The sequence below is a fragment of the Panthera leo genome, chromosome A3 (genome assembly GCF_018350215.1).
Source record: "Panthera leo isolate Ple1 chromosome A3, P.leo_Ple1_pat1.1, whole genome shotgun sequence".
Taxonomy (NCBI): domain Eukaryota; kingdom Metazoa; phylum Chordata; class Mammalia; order Carnivora; family Felidae; genus Panthera; species Panthera leo.
Window position 1 is genome coordinate 67,595,076 of NC_056681.1, and position 15,806 is coordinate 67,610,881.

The 15,806-nt window shown below is 40.2% G+C and overlaps 2 protein-coding genes across 5 annotated transcripts in view; both read left to right on the forward strand.

Moving 5' to 3' along the window:
• PPP1R21 (protein phosphatase 1 regulatory subunit 21) overlaps positions 1-12,712 on the forward strand; it is a 63,377-nt gene extending 50,665 nt beyond the window's left edge. Inside the window, exons 18-22 of one of the 3 annotated variants that reach the window (XM_042932219.1) lie at positions 4,156-4,188; positions 5,347-5,463; positions 8,374-8,472; positions 9,432-9,560; positions 12,035-12,712. In XM_042932219.1, coding sequence (XP_042788153.1) covers positions 4,156-4,188; positions 5,347-5,463; positions 8,374-8,472; positions 9,432-9,560; positions 12,035-12,064 — 408 coding nt within the window. In that variant the 3' untranslated portion in view covers positions 12,065-12,712. Of the gene's footprint in view, positions 1-4,155; positions 4,189-5,346; positions 5,464-5,976; positions 6,158-8,373; positions 8,473-9,431; positions 9,561-12,034 lie in introns of those variants that run through there. The other 2 variants (XR_006200665.1, XM_042932220.1) reach the window with 2 other exon arrangements.
• LOC122216036 (stonin-1) overlaps positions 12,129-15,806 on the forward strand; it is a 57,299-nt gene continuing 53,621 nt past the window's right edge. The window contains exon 1 of one of the 2 annotated variants that reach the window (XM_042932223.1): positions 12,129-12,206. The gene's annotated coding sequence lies outside the window, so the exon portion shown is untranslated. Of the gene's footprint in view, positions 12,207-15,313; positions 15,387-15,806 lie in introns of those variants that run through there. The other variant, XM_042932222.1, reaches the window with a different exon arrangement.

Here is a 15,806-nt window from a genome sequence, read left to right on the forward strand (position 1 = left end):
TAAACACCAAAGTACTTAGGTAAGGTATCCTAGTATATGCAATTTACTTTCAGATTGTTCAGAAAAAAAATACATATATGTATATATGTATACATATATATACATATATATATCTGTATACACACACACACACAGGTAAATAAAACAAATGTAGCAAAATGTTAATTATTAAATGTAGATGGTGGATATACAGACATTTCTTAAACTTTTTATCCCCAACTTCCTGTGTGTTTGAAAATTTTCGTAGTAAAATATGGGGAGCAAAAAAGGATTAAAATTTTTAGAAAAGCAAAAACACATAAAACCACACTTCTCAGAGTTGTGACTTGCGTGGACACCATGCTCACAGGATGATCCTGTAGAGTGACCCTCTGGTCACAGGTCTGAATCCCAGACATGAGTCCTGCACATTGCCTCTGACTAGGAGAAGCTGACTGCCTAGAGGGTACATTCAACACACATAGCTAAATGTTGACATCTGTTCAGGGACCACCTGGGAAAGCACCTCCCCCCCCACTCATCTTTGGATTTCCCTTCAGAGTCTGTCTCATTGATCCGGTCACACGGTTCTCCCTCTTGGTCTGATTTCTTGTTTCTCTCCTGTCTCTTTCTCTCCTATACCTGTTCCTTTGCTCGTCTCACACTTGCACTAAGCAGTAGAGTTGGTGGTGGAGGGAGTAACTGTTGGACCAGACTAGACCAGGAAGAGTGCTGATACAACAGTAGTGATTGTAGTGATCATGGGCCGGCCACAGTGCTGAGGACTTTTAGTATGTTACCTCAGTCAGTCCTCATACAGATCCTATGAGATTGTACATACTATCATGTCTCTGTTTTGTAAATGAGACTGGGGGGCAGAGAGGTGAAATAACTCAGCTGAAGTCATACACTTGGTAAGTGATGGAACTAGGATGGAACCCAAGGTATCTGGGACCATGGCCTTGTGATCTGATTGGTGTCAGAAAACAGATCAGCTGACATCAATTCATCTGTTTACTGCTTGCCTTTCTGAAGTGCTGGGAGTTGGCAACACTGGTGTATTTGAGTCATTAATGTCGGTTGCTGAAAATTGAGGACTGTCTTTTTATTTGATTCTTCCATATGTAAGTGAGAAGGACTTCCCAGGGATGTGGGAAACGTTTAGTACTGAGCACTCTTGGGGCATGAGTGATGACAACTTTATTTGTGCTTGAGATTGGAAGTCAGTGTTATTTTAAGTAGTCTGTCCAGTTAGCATCTCTGTACATGGCCTTGATTTCTTTGGTTCGCAGATTTCTGTCCGCATCTCGCAAGGGTCTCTTTCCTCCCACCCACCTTATAAGGTGTTATCAGAATAATTTTCCTAGAGTATATTACTGATTATGCACTCTCTCGCTTTAGACTTCTGGTAGCTCTGTTATCTATAGAATATAATCCACTCATTTGTTTAGCATTCAAGGTGTGTGGATACCTTTTCCAGACTACCTGTCTAGCCCTGTCTTCTACATTTCCTCGTACAAAGCCAAATTGAGCTCTTCCCTGATAATGTTCTTGGCATTTTTGCTTCCCTCTCTTTGTTCAAGCTATTCCTTTTGATATCTGTGTATCCATTACCCCCATCATCTCAATACTCACATACTTTTGCCTTTCAACTCCTCTTTCCTTCTCCTTGACTTTCTTGAATTCACAATTCTGCCCATGATTTTAGGTACACTTGAGGTGCCACATTTTCCATGCACCCTAGTTGTGGGTGTTGTCTCTGATGGTCAGGATTAGAGAACCAAGACGTGACTGGCCTCCTTTCATTTTTCACAGTCAGTTTTTGTGGCTTTCACTCTAATGGAATACAATCATGGATAGACATTTGTGGAGCACTGTGGGGTCACAGAGAAAGCTGCTGGAGGGCGTGGGAGGATGCCGCAGAAGAGATAATATGGATGGGGTTCAGAAGTGAATAGGAGTCCAAGGCACGAGGAGAATATTTCAGGCCAGGGACAGGGTCTCAGCACGTAACTCTCCTTCCTCCTGTGCATGGCGATTCTTGCCAAAACCAGCCTGGAGACCACAGGGATATGAGAGTGATGGTGTTTTGCCTTCCTTGACATTTCTCCTTTTCAGCCTTTCTTTTTATCCCCTTGTCTTTCCCCACCTACCCCTAGTGAACTTCACTGACTAAGCATGCAGCTCTGTGTGTCCTTTCTGTCATGTTCCTTTTGGGTGTAAGGAGCAAGTCTGTGCCCATTTTAAAGTTAATTGATTGACTAAGGAAGCTCATCTTACAAGTCCTCAGAAGATTACTTTGGTTTAAGCACCTTGGGGCTGAAAAAGTTACATCAGAAAGAAACTTACTATTTCTAACTCTGTGGCAGTTTGGTAGTTGAATGCATATTATTTGTCATTAAAATACCTAATAGGGTAATTTGAGCATTCAGCCACCTATCAGTTCATTGTAATCAAAGATGTCAGTAACCTCAAGAAAGAAAAGGCACAGAATAATACAAATTTCTGCTTCTTGCTGGAATTAAAGAGCATTCATAGAATTTTAAGTATATATATTTTATGTATAAGGAGAATACATGTACATTGTAGATAACTTAAAACTACAGAAAATTAAAGAAGAAAAAAGTTGACATTTTCTTGAATACTCAAGCAACTACTGTTAACATTTTTCCTGCAAAATTTCATGCCTGGTTGATACTGTGCTATATAACATTTCAAATCTTTTAAGGTAATGTGAACACATAAATATTTATCCTATTATTAGAACTCTGTATAAACTTAGTTGTTGATTGCATAGTATTCTATATAGAATATACCTTAGTTAACCTATGATTGGACACTGGTTATAATTTGTGCTATTTTAAGTAGCATCTCCTTTTGTGCATAAGGTTCTTTCTGCATCTCAGATGATGTCTTCAGGATACAGTCTCAGGGTTAGAACTATTAGGTCAAAAGACATGAATGTTTTCAAGTTTCTTGACCTTTATTGCCAAATTATTTTTTAAAAGGGCCATATCAGTTTATACTCATTAGCATCATATGAGAACATGTTGAAATTATGTATGTTGATTTTTTTCCTTCCATTTATCTACTACCATTCCTCTGTGGGTCTGTGTACATTCTCAAACCGTAACCAGGGAGTCACTGGATAAGGGTGGGGAGGCAGAGTATAGATGCATGCTCGTAGTTTCTCTTGCCAAATGTAGTCATATTTGAATATATAAAATTAAATGATTGGCATGTTACCATAAACAGCTTTTAACTAAAAGAGAAAGACTAATTGCTACTCCTGCTTCAGTGAGTAGAAAATTATGGTTCTATTAAAAAAAAAAAAGTAGTATAAAAGATTCTTTTACAGCTAGGTGGGCATGACATTCACTTGCATACACTCTGTTGATACGCTGTTCACTGTTCAGAGTAATACTCTGGAGGAAATTATTTAGAATCTGTGAAAACTGTTTATTGGTGTGATCTGTGGGTATCAGAATCCACTGAAACTGAGTTTCCAAGTTTCCTTAAGTTATTGTGCCCAAGCACATGCATTTCCACTTTGAACAATAACCTGAAATCAGTATTCATGACTATCTGCTTTTGAAATCTTAATCCACAAAAGCAACCTGGCAGTACTTTAATGTGTCTGAAATTACATTTTCTTTTTCATTAATTTAAACCTGAAATTAGTATTTATTAATGTCATAACATTGTATCAAAAGTGTATTTCTTCTTTCTCCTTTTGAACTTTCAGCAGAATGTTTGTTATTTGTATTTTCTGTTTGGAATGTTTAGTTATTATGGTCACCATAAAACTGTCTTTACCCCTCCTTGGCTACTGTTTTGGAAATAGGCCCAGAAATGATGAGTCAAAGCTCTTCTCCCTCTCTCTCTTCCCAGGCAATTTGTTGGGTTTCAGTGAAAATGACTACAGCATTTTGATAGAGGAAATAGTGATGATCATTATCCATTACTGCCTCATGATGGAAATAGTGAACACAGTTAGCTCTCTGTAGGTACAGCTTCCTTGTAGTAAAAGACCATACAGGGTGATGATCTAGGACTGCACTCCCAGTGCACTTAAAAACAGTGTGAACTGAGAAGCGAAAATATAACAACTGTTTCAACTATTGTATTTGAAGTGAAAACCGTCTGTTCTAAAGATTTTTTCCCCTTATATTCTAGATTGGGATTTTAACCAGGACATCTGACAATGAGGTAATGTGTGCTTAGCGTCATGTTTGTTGGTAAATATTTGACTGTATGTTTGTTCACAAAGTCCAGCAAAAGTCAGCTTTCTCTAATTGTTTTCTGACCATTCTAGAAATTGTGGAGCCAGTGTTTTTCTCCTCCATCCATGGATCCATGTTGCTTTTCTTTCTGGTTCTATTTTAACTGTCACCAACAAATTGTAGCCTGTTTTTGTAATTGTCTCGTTGAACGACTTGGCTTGGCAGTTTGACAAGGTGTGGTGCAAGCTTGGCCATCAGTTCGCTGGCATCCTGAAGGAGGCTGGACGTGTTAGCCCTCCTAGTGGGCAGGCTGGGGAGAGGGCTTTTCAGGGTCTTGACCAACAGTGTAGTGTGCTTGCCAGTTCTTTCCAGCCCTCAAGGGAGTGAACCCAGATTTGGCTTTTGAGTTTTGAAATATTGTAAAGTGTAACTTTATAAATAACCATTCAAGGAACACCGAAGTTATTTAGCTTTCTACTCAGTATGGCAAGCTGGTAAATATAGTTCAAGTAGGTTGGTAAATTCGATTTCCCTATTGGCCTTTTACTTTAGGTAATCTTGAACTTTTCTCTGTGTTTTTAAACTTAAAACTCAATAACATACCATTGCTAGAGTAACTAGAGGAAATACTGGTGTGGGACAAGGCCCATAAACTGTTCAGAATAGAAATGGTTTCTTTGGTTAGTGTGTTTAAGAACATTAGAGCTGTCTTAAGATAATTTGAGGGGAAAAAAGAATGTTCAGATTTTAGGGGTTCCAACAATGTTCCCTTTCCCCTGCCTTCTTCCGGTTGGAGAGGATGTAGGTGTCAGACAGGTCTGTGGCTTCTCAAGGCTGGATGGAGGGACATGACTCCAGAGGTAGTGGGCCTCCCAGTACTTCACTTATGCTCTGTTCTTTTGAAGCCATGACCTTATTGTGAGATAGGCAGGAATGCAGAATAAGAGGTATTTAGAATACACATTTACCTGGCTTGTCTGAAGTTTCTTTGAGGGGTAGAAAAACTATGATTCCCTATCCGATTTAAAATGAAAGTGTACAAAATGTTGTCCTTTTCTTTTTTCTTTTGGAGTGATGGTAATCTTTTCTGGAACTGCTTCATCTCACTGGCATTTATTTAGTTAGTTATGTGTGCTCTGTTCAGGTTCCAGATGTGGAGTCGCGTGAAGACTTAATTAAAAATCACTACATGGCAAGGATAGTGGAGCTGACATCTCAACTGCAGCTGGCCGACAGCAAGTCAGTGCATTTTTATGCCGAGGTGAGTGGAGACTTAGTTAGATTTGGGGGCTTTTTCCTCACCCTGTCAGCAATTAGGTCACTGTCCTGGTCTCCTGCTATTCATTCGAAGAGAGAAGTTCGTGTCTATGCATCCGTGTGAAGTTGGTTGGAGTTCATATTGGTCAGGCTGCATCCAACCCCACATCCTCATTTCAGTAAATAGGGACTGATTTGTCATTTCCAAATTACCGAAAGACAGTTGAGAGACTTATCAGTCACCTTTCCTATGGTCACATAACATGTTTGGGGCATTATTGCTAGAGATTACTTGTTTTAGAGAATTATAGGCAGGTAGACGTTCACAAGTCAAGGAATTTTATGCAAAGAAATTTAAAAAAATATGACTGGTTCTTTTTTTCCTAAGTGACAAGTTGTAGAAACGAGTTCCTATAAATGATAAAATGAATAAGTGATAAAATCCTATAAATGATAAAATGTGACCTTTTTAAACCTTTGATATATAATCTTTTTGTTTCATTTTCTTCTTCCCTAACCAAATAACTCATTTTCTTAGGAGAATTAGAAAAACCCTATGCAAGATAGTCAATAACATCCTACACCAGTTCATTAATTAGAAGGGAGAGAATGAAGCAAGAAAGTGCAGCGATAGAATGGATGTCGCTCAACCTATAAGAATACCTGTAAGGTCTCTCACTTAAAACTTTACATTAAAGGTCAGTTTTAGATGTCAGACAGAGAATTATAATGCTTTAAGTTGTTAAAGAAATTGAGGGGCGCCCGGGTGGTTCAGTCGGGTAAGCGTCCGACCATTGCTCTCAGCTCAGGTCTGGATCTCAGGGTCTTCAAGCCCCACATTGGGTTCCACTCTGGGTGTGAAGCCTACTTAAAAAAATAAATAAATTGTTAAAGAAATTGGGAAAGAAAAGACAACACCCAGTACTGGGACCTGACTTTGTGATTTTCTACTGTACTACGGAGACAGAGGGGTTGATAGGAAGCCAGTTGCTAGATGTGGAGAGGGACTTTGCTTCTTTTTTTCTTGCTGAAAGAAATGATGTGCCTAGGTCCATGCTGTTCATAAACCACCATTCCACACCTCTTTGATCAGTTAATAAGAGTGACTGCTTGTTGGGCTGTAGAAAATGGGGAGCACAGCGAACTGGCTGACCTACGCTGGTGCTGCTGTGGTGCCGAGCTTCTGAGGCCATGCAACCGTGTCCTTGTTTGGATCCCTAACTGCCTTTGGAGTTAGTGTCCCAGACTGGATTGTCGTCTTTGTGAGGACCCGTGACTTGCAAATCTCTCCCTCTTTTTCAGGTTTGGTGCCGAGCACATAGTAGATGTTTGGTTAATAAATGGTGGTTGATTTGGTGGAATTCTCTTGTGAGGAATGAAATGAGTAGCTGGGGAGTGTTGGCTGTTTCATTTCCAAGAGATTTGCTTATCTTGGGAAATGTTTTCAGCACAATGTGATAACAACAATTTTTACATTGTCCTAGTTTTTCCTCGTCTGTAAACAGGAAGTGGTGAGCCCTCCGTATGACTTTACTGGAATGGTTAGTCTGAGTGATGTTGACACAGATTCAGATGTGTCTCAACAGATCCTCCTTGTCAGTCTCTCGGCCTTATCAGAAAGTTTAGTGATCCTTTGATGGCACACTGTCTTTAAACAATAGTGAGAAACAGAATTTTTCTTTTTTCTTCTTGATGAGCTCTGTCTCTGGATAGCCCAGCTTTGGTAGAACCCCAGAGAAAGCAGCTGGGATCTTCAGATTCCTACACTGACTTCATATTCCCTGTAGATTGAGCCTAATCTGTAGCCTGGGACTGGAAAGCTTTTATTGTTCCTGTAATGTGGTCTCTATAACAGAGGACTTAAAACACGAGAAAATTGCCTTAGGATTCATATTGCAAAGTCAGATGCCATTGATAACTTTTTTTAAAACATATTTATTTATTTATTTATTTATTTTTAATTTTATTTTTAATTTTTTAAAATTTACACCCAAATTAGTTAGCATATAATGCAACAATGATTTCAGGAGTAGATTCCTTAGTGCCCCTTACCCATTTAGCCCATCCCCCCTCCCACAACCCCTTCAGTAACCCTCAGTTTGTTCTCCATATTTATGAGTCTCTTCTGTTTTGTCCCCCTCCCTGTTTTTATATTATTTTTGTTTCCCTTCCCTTATGTTGATCTCTTTTGTCTCTTAAAGTCCTCATATGAGTGAAGTCATATGATTTTTATCTTTCTCTGACTGACTAATCATTGATAACTTTTGAAATAACCACTTTTGTTCTCATCCAGTTTGAGTATAAATGAATCCTGGGTAAATGTAAAAAACTTCTTAAGGGGCGCCTGGCTGGCTCAGTTACTAGAGCATGGGACTCTTGATCTTGGGGTTGTGAGTTCAAGCCCCATATTGGGTATAGAGATTACTTAAAAATAAATTTTTAGGGGTACCTGGGTGACTCAGTTGGTTAAGTGTCTGACTCTTGATTTCAGCTCAGGTCATGATCTCATGGGTGATGAGATCAAGCACCCCTACTCCCCTCCTGTCTGGCTCTGTGCTGACAGCATGGAGCCTGCTTGGGATTTTCTCTCTCCTTCTCTGTGTGCCCCTCCCCTGCTCATATGCATGCATGCACCCTCTCTCTCTCTTCCCCTAAATAAATAAATAAACATTTAAAAATAAATAAATTCTTAAACAACAAAAAACCCCCAACTTCTTAAGTTTTTGTAACCACTGGTTGTCAGGCTAGAGCTAGGAAAACCTTGGTGAGCTTGGGTTAGTAGATGTTTTTGCTTATTAAAGTGGTGAGAGGGACCACATCTTTCTGTGTCCTTCAGTGTGTGGTACAGGCCTAAAGTGAATTTGGTTTGGGGGAAATGCCCCCTGAGATAATGGGATGTTTTCTAATTTAACAGTGCCGAGCACTCTCTAAGAGACTGGCCTTGGCCGAAAAGTCTAAAGAGGCACTGACGGAAGAGATGAAAGTAGCTGGTCAGAACATCAGCAGACTTCAGGTGAGTTCAGAAGTGTTACCTACACAATGTTAATACGGTTTTCACTGAAAGTTCTTGGGCAGCAAAGTCAGCGTTTCCTTTCAAAAGTAGTGGCATTTGACCTCTAGACATGCATTTTTCTAACCGCTTTAGTTCTAACTCATTTTAAAGTAACTTATGTCAGGCAGAAAGTTGTGTATTGCTTCTTTCTCTGACTTGATTTTCTTTTGAATAGCTTTATAGTCAGCATTTCCTTAAATGATACTTATGTACCCCCAGTCCTCCCTCCCCATTCCCCGTGCTAATCTCCGTCGTGACGGGCTGTACACTTGCTCTGTTCACATGACTCTGATTCTTCTCTTTACCATTTCATAAAACTGACCTGAACTGAAAGGTGGGGCTGCAGAATATTCCTCCTTCCTCACTGGTCTGTTTTAAAAGCCTTGTTTCCAGAAAGCCTCTGTTAAATATAAACGTGATATAGGTAGAGAAAAAACACATTAGCACAGCAACACCCGCCCCCTCCTAATTTCAGATTAGTTAATTAGATTAGCTAGGAGCACAGGATTAGATTTTAAGGGGCTGGAGCAAGCAGAGAGATGGGAAGACAAAGGTGCTTCCTCCAAGGAGGGTCCTGCCCTGAGGGCTGAGGGCCTTGAGGTTTGGGAAAAACCTGAGGAGAGTTGGAAAGACAATGTAGCCCTCTTGTTCTTTGTCACAATTTTATACCTGAGGTAGAAGGAAAGTCTTTTTGCAAAGAAATTCAAAACCTGTTTTGAAGGCTGAAAAGAAGAAAAACTTTTCCCCCATTTGTTTTAATTTTGTTAAGGCCTGTGGCTTGTCCTTTATGTTAATTGATCAGATAGGTCATCTTGATAGGTTGCTTTTCTCAAATTTCTTTCATAAATTAAAAAAGCTTTGAGGTGGGTGACTAGGGGGTTTTGATTTGTCCTTTTTCCCTCTGTTCCTTTGCCATTTAGGATGAGCTGACAACTACCAAGAGGAGTTATGAGGATCAGTTAAGTATGATGAGTGACCACCTGTGCAGCATGAACGAGACATTATCTAAACAGAGAGAAGAGATTGACACACTGAAGATGTCCAGTAAGGTAGGGAAGGGGAAGGAGGAGGTCTCTCACATACAGTATTTCATATGTAATATGAAGTATTTCATTGCTATGCATTTCAGGAGCAAAGGTTAAGAGATTTAAAGTGTTTAAATAATTATTCTTCACACAATTTGTCCTGTTATCCAAAAGTAAAATTCAGTTTCTTTGACTGAATTATAAGTTGAGAGGAGGTCTGACCTCTAAGGCCTCTAAGGCCTTTAATAATACTGTGTCCTTTGATTTTGGGCATTTTTGGGATTCTTCTACTGTTTTATCATTTAGGGGGACTTTTTAGGCAGGTTATGATATGAATTTTTTTTTTTTTTTTTTTTTTTTTAGTGTTTATTATTTTGAGAGAGAGAGAGAGCACGTGCATGGGGGCGGGACAGAGAGAGAGAAAGAGAGAGAGCGCAGGGCAGAGAGAGGAGGACAGAGGATCTGAAGTGGGCTCTGAGCTGACAGCAGAGAGCCCGATATGGGCTTGAACCTGTGAATTGTGAGATTATGACCTGAGCCAAAGTCAGAAGTTTAACCGACTGAGCCACCCATGAAACTAAAATGGTGCTGTTGGAGAGTGACCTTCTTTAGCAGATTTATTTTTATACACATCCATAAAGCTAGGTATGCCTTGTCCTTTTGCAAAATTTTTTTGCTTTTGTTTCCATAAAGCCACTGCTTGTCCAGTCTTGAGATCGACAGATATTAGTACTATCCTTGCATTAAAGTGTATATCTACATATCATGTCTCTATTGTTGTCACATAATGTATATATTCTTTTACCATGAAAAGACAGGCTTTAGGAAGCCTCTCAGATAGTTAGCATGTTTTGTAACTCAGACAATACTGTACCACTGCCAGGTGGGATTTACTGTCTCTAACCTGTGCTCTTTGAAATCTGCTGCTGCCTCTTATTGACCTAGCAGCCATTCCTTCTATGTGCTGCTAGCACTGGGGAGGAAATAGAAATGAACAAACTATAGCTTTATTTAACATCGGCTAGTGGTGGTGAAGGCAGCATTCTGCTCAGTTGGTGTCTCCTTGGGAAATATATCCTGTTAGTGCATTGGCATCTGCATTATATAATACCATTTCTCGGTGTAGCCTCATGATACTGATTGGCCCCTGGCCGCTTTGGAGAAAGTAAGAGAATGTGATACTTTTCTGGGACATCTTGTGATGATGGTAACCAGACAGTGTGAGTTTGATTGTGGTTCTCCAGTTACTTTTGCTTCAGGAAACGAGCTCGGAGGTGATGGGTGGGGGTTGGTCCTTAAGTAATGCCTCCCCGTAACTCTTTTGGCCTCTTTCTTGGTGTTACAGGAGGGCAACAGCTAGCTCACAGGTTATATTCCTGGTAATGGTAGAAAGCACATACCTTAGTATGAGTATTATGAGAAAGCCTGTTTTAGCTCCTAACATTTGGAAAGAAGTGGTAGACTTCAGGGTGCAGAAGACATTTGTTCTGAATTGAAAGGGATGAATGTTGACTACAGCAAAGTTCATTTTCCCGAAGGTAACTGTATTGCGGCTACTTTAGCAGTTAGGGAATTTTCAAGTCCTCTCTGAACTTTTTAATCTAGTCCTTAAAATACGTCCTTAGTGAAATGCTGAGCTTGAGATCCTTCCTCACGTTGTAGTTTATTTTGCTAACCTTTTTTTGATCATTCTGTGATCCACCCCCACCCGCCGTTTATTAGTAATTACGGTTGCTGTAGAATCATCTTACAGCTGAGTTGACAGGGTCTCCATTGGATACCAAGTAAACATCTTGGAACCATTTTGTTTGCTATCATCTTGTTATAAATGTTTGTGTTCTGCAGGCATTTCCCACATACATGACAAAAATATATTTGTAAGTAATGGTTAAGTAGAGGAATTTAGTTAGAATGTATTCCTAAAAAGTGAGCTTCTCCAGAAAGAAGTTCATAAAACCGGAAAGTCCAAATCGCCGTATGTGAGGAGATGGGGAATAAGGTAAGACATCTGCCCCTGAGTTTTCAGTCAGTATCTGAGCTTCCTTTTTCAGATGATCATTTCCACTGGGGCGTTAGTTGGCACATACTCAAAATTAGCATCTATTAAGACCTTTAAAAGGTATTTATTAAGCAACAAGGAAACATGTTTAGGCTAAGAACATGTTTAGGCTGAAATCATAAACTTCCTTGTCTTTGGATCAAAATGAATTTTTGAGGTTTGGTAAATCCAAGATAGCTCTGTTTTCTTTCTTCATTGCCGATTCTTAGCCCTCAGGCAGATAGGGGTTGTGGAGATAGCTAGTGGGGGAGTTAAAAGTGATCAACTGCTTTTTGATTACTGAATAAAAGTTAGCAATGCAGGGTTACCAGCTGTACTCTGTCTTGGAAGCTAAAGTTTTCCACAGTGAACTACGGCCTTCCAGAGAGCTTGGCCTGTAAACTCTGGGTTACTTTTCTAGAAGTCTGTGTTCTTATTGTTGATATTTTTCTTTGCACAGGGAAATTCTAAAAAGAACAAGAGCCGATAGTTTACACATAGATGGTTGGCGACTTCCTTCCAAAGCTGCTACTTTTGCGTGGAGCTGCAGGACCCAGACCGCTTGTCCAGTGTCCAGTGCCCAGTGCTGGCCACCTTCAGGGAGCTGGGCCGCTTTTGGACCTAGTAAACTAGTCAGTGTTGTAAATGGCCTTGAAACATTTAAAGTATATTTGTAACCAGTAATGCAAATACAGAATTTGATGTTGACAGTACAATGGACAACAATACATGTATCATGGATATCGTAGGTTTCCTTATGCTGTTTTTACTGTGCACTTTTTAAAATTAGGTTTTAATTTCAGTATGTAAGAACAACAAATATTTTGTATATTTTCAAACTCAATTATATGGTAATTGATTTGGTATCTATGGAATAGATCTATGTTTCTGGATAAAATGCTTAAATTGTCAAACTGTCGTTCCTTCTTGCTATAATTGAAAGCAGTCTCCAGATTCTTTTTGAAGACTTATTCGTATTTTTTCTCTCTCTCTCTCTCTCAGAGGGAGTGGGTCTTGCAAACTTCAGATCTTGTGGGTTTAATATCATTGTCTTACTATCACAGTTCTTCAGTACCTTCTCTGTGTTGGAATAATAGCTTAAGGAAATTGATGTCAATAAATTCGTACTTATGTCAAACTTTCAGGCTATGAAAATTTGATGAAGGAAACCAAAACCTATGAAAGTATGTCTTACAAAATGTACAGAATCCCGACTTAGATATAACCTTTCTAATTCTCCAAATTGAACAATTGTCTGGTTTATCCTTTATTAATGCTTTGCGTTTTACCTTAACAGTACCTGTAACCATACTTCAGGCTCTCCTTGGTTTATTTCATCAACATTGTATCATTCCGGTGTAAACCTCTGGTATGTCTCCAGCACTCTCTAAATATATTCTCCTTTTACTTGAGCTGCTTGCTCAAGCCCACTGCACCCCATGTCCAAGCTCCCAGGTTAGTTCAGCTGTCCCCGCCTCCCTGCCTGCTGCATCTCCTTTGGGCCTCCTCTCCAGCCACCTTCCAAAATGCCTTATTCTGGTTTAGCTGAGAGTTCATCACCAGTTTCCCTCTGTGCTCAGCACAAAGGCCACCTCCTTGACCTCCGCCCCACGGCCTCTGCTGCCTGCTGTAGAGAGAGAGACCCAGAGCTCACAGTAATGACTGTGTTTGGATCCTGCCTTGGGGACCTCTGAGTGAATCAGCTCAGTCCCATTCTGCCCTGCCTGTCCAGGCACGGGCCCCTTACCCCTTTCTGTTTTCTGTGACCTCATTTCCAGGTTAACAGCTAAGCCAGCTGTTTTCACTGCAACTGCGCCTAGGCCCCCAAGCACTGTGGGAAAGAGATCAAATAACCATTCTGATTAGCTCCCTCATAAACTTAGGCTTTCCAGCTCCTGCCAGGTCTTCAGTGCTCTGTGACAGTCCTTATGGCATTTCTAGTCTATTTCTATTCCTCCTTTGGAGGGTTTGGGATAGAGAAGTCCTTCTAGGGACTGCCTTTTTCCTCTGCTCACCACTGCAGCCTACCTCTCAAAGGCCTTGTCTCTTCTGTGTAAACCTCTCAGGGAAGGCCTGAGTGCCATGGGAAGTGCAAAGTGAGAGGTAATTCTAGTTTAGACACAGAATTGGGAATTAGATGGTTACCTAAAGTCCATGTAAGAGTGAAACTAAAAAGAAAAAGGGGGGGGAGGTCTTTAATCATGCACTGCTTCCTGGGGAGGATGGAGTTCTCAGAAATGAAATGACATATATCCTACTTTCTCCTGATTATGTACTGCATGCTCACTGTTGAAAATTTGGAAGCAAGAAAGAGTATCAAGAGTGCGCATGTCTCGGTAGAGATTCAGGTATTAACATTTTTGTTTCTTCCTGCCCTTTTTTCATGCATATGTGAAAATGTATGTTTTTAATCAAAATTGGGATTGTAAGAAATTCCAAGTGAAGAGAAAAAGGCTCTTTAATAAGAAGGAGCTGGTGGTTGGTTAGTCGGCTGCATAACTCAAGGGGGCACTGTTCACATGAGCAGCCCCGGGCTAGAAGACCCGCAGGCACAGCTGGAGAAACTGACAAAGGGCATGTGCCTTGTTGTATCATTTTAAATAGCACCCCTCATTATGTTGTAAGCAACACTGTTCATCTTTCAAGCAGATTAAACTGGATTCTCTACTGCTTTTGGTAAGAAACGCTCAGTGAAACTAACATACTTTTTAATAACATGACCACTTTCCAAACTCATTATCTGTTTAAACAAAACATAACAAAACAAAAACTCAGCCACACTATTTCTGAACAAAAATGTGAGTAAAAATAAAAATGAGGAACCAGTTAGCTGGGAGAGCCACCAAAACAGGGAGCAAAAGAATTCTTTCCGAATGTCTATGAATTAAAGCCATCTTTATAATAAAAATCCTTAAACAGAAAAAACATGCGGTTTATAGTTTTGTTTTATGCAGCATTAAACCTGGGAGTCGCTTCTAGCTCTTAAAAGTCTTTAAACTCCTCTGTCACTTTAACATATGAAGAGAGCAACTTGGTTGCTGATGGCTATTAAATAATCTAATCTGGCAGAGCCACACTGACAAGGAAGTATCTGTTCTGTGATAGAGAAGGAAGCTGCTTTTCTCTGCTGAGGGCCATGTCCTCAGACACCATGGTGATAAATGGAAAGCTTGTCAGTAGATGGTTGCCTGTGCCTTAAATTTTTAAGCAGTTTAGTAATTAGCTCCAAATTAGGAAATTAACTGGCAATCAAAGCATTAGAGCAGGAAAACCCATTATAGCTCTTCCCAGTCTTTGAAAGAAGAGGCTCTAGAACACCGGAGTAACTTTTCATAAGGAGAGGATTAGAAGAATTGACTCCTGGTGGAAACAGGCTGGGGGCTATTGTCTCATTTGTGGGTGGAAACAGGCTGGGGGCTATTGTCTCATTTGTGGGTGTAGGAGGCTCAAAAGGCACCTCCCCCACCTGGAACCTTTGTGTTTGTTTTACCAGGAGCTTTAATCCAAACTCAACCCCACTGCTCCCTAAATATCAGTGGAATAGCTGAGTGGTGACATACCATAGGTCCAAGAATAGAAACTCCACAGTTCAGTTAACTAACAAAGAACAAAACGTCACTTACATCTTGCTCAGATGCTAAGGAATATTCTCTCTCTCCTCAGCTTTCGTTTATATCTTCAGGACACCTCTTCTGTTGTGTTCAACTATCTACATACCGCGTGCAATCATCATCACGTGTGCAGTCACCCTGAGCAGCTACAGATGCTGGGAGGCAGGAACCATTCATGCCTAGCCCAGTGTTTTGTAGCAGGTGGTCAAAATACTAATTGGGTACATTTTAGGAAGCCGGCCAAGGAACTGGCCAACTGTAGCCCAAGCCCCACACCTAAGAGTGTCCCATCCCCAGGATAAAGGATAGCCAATCTCAGGCCATTCTGAAATAAGTGTTCATCCCCGTAACTATCATTGACTTTGACATGCTCAGTGAGGATGTGTTTATCTCTGGAAATTTCTATCCAAAAAGTATTCAGGTTTCCTCATGGAGAAAGTTGTTTAAAAATAGTGTGTTCTTCAAACATCAGGCTTGAATGCAATCACGTAGGTAAAATAGTGGTTATTTCCCCCTGTTTAATCTTCACTTTTATTGAAGCCATCTTCTGGCTAATATTTTTTTTGAATATTGTTTCCCAAAAGCCCTCCTCCTATCTTCAGTGAATGTTGTAAATAGTGA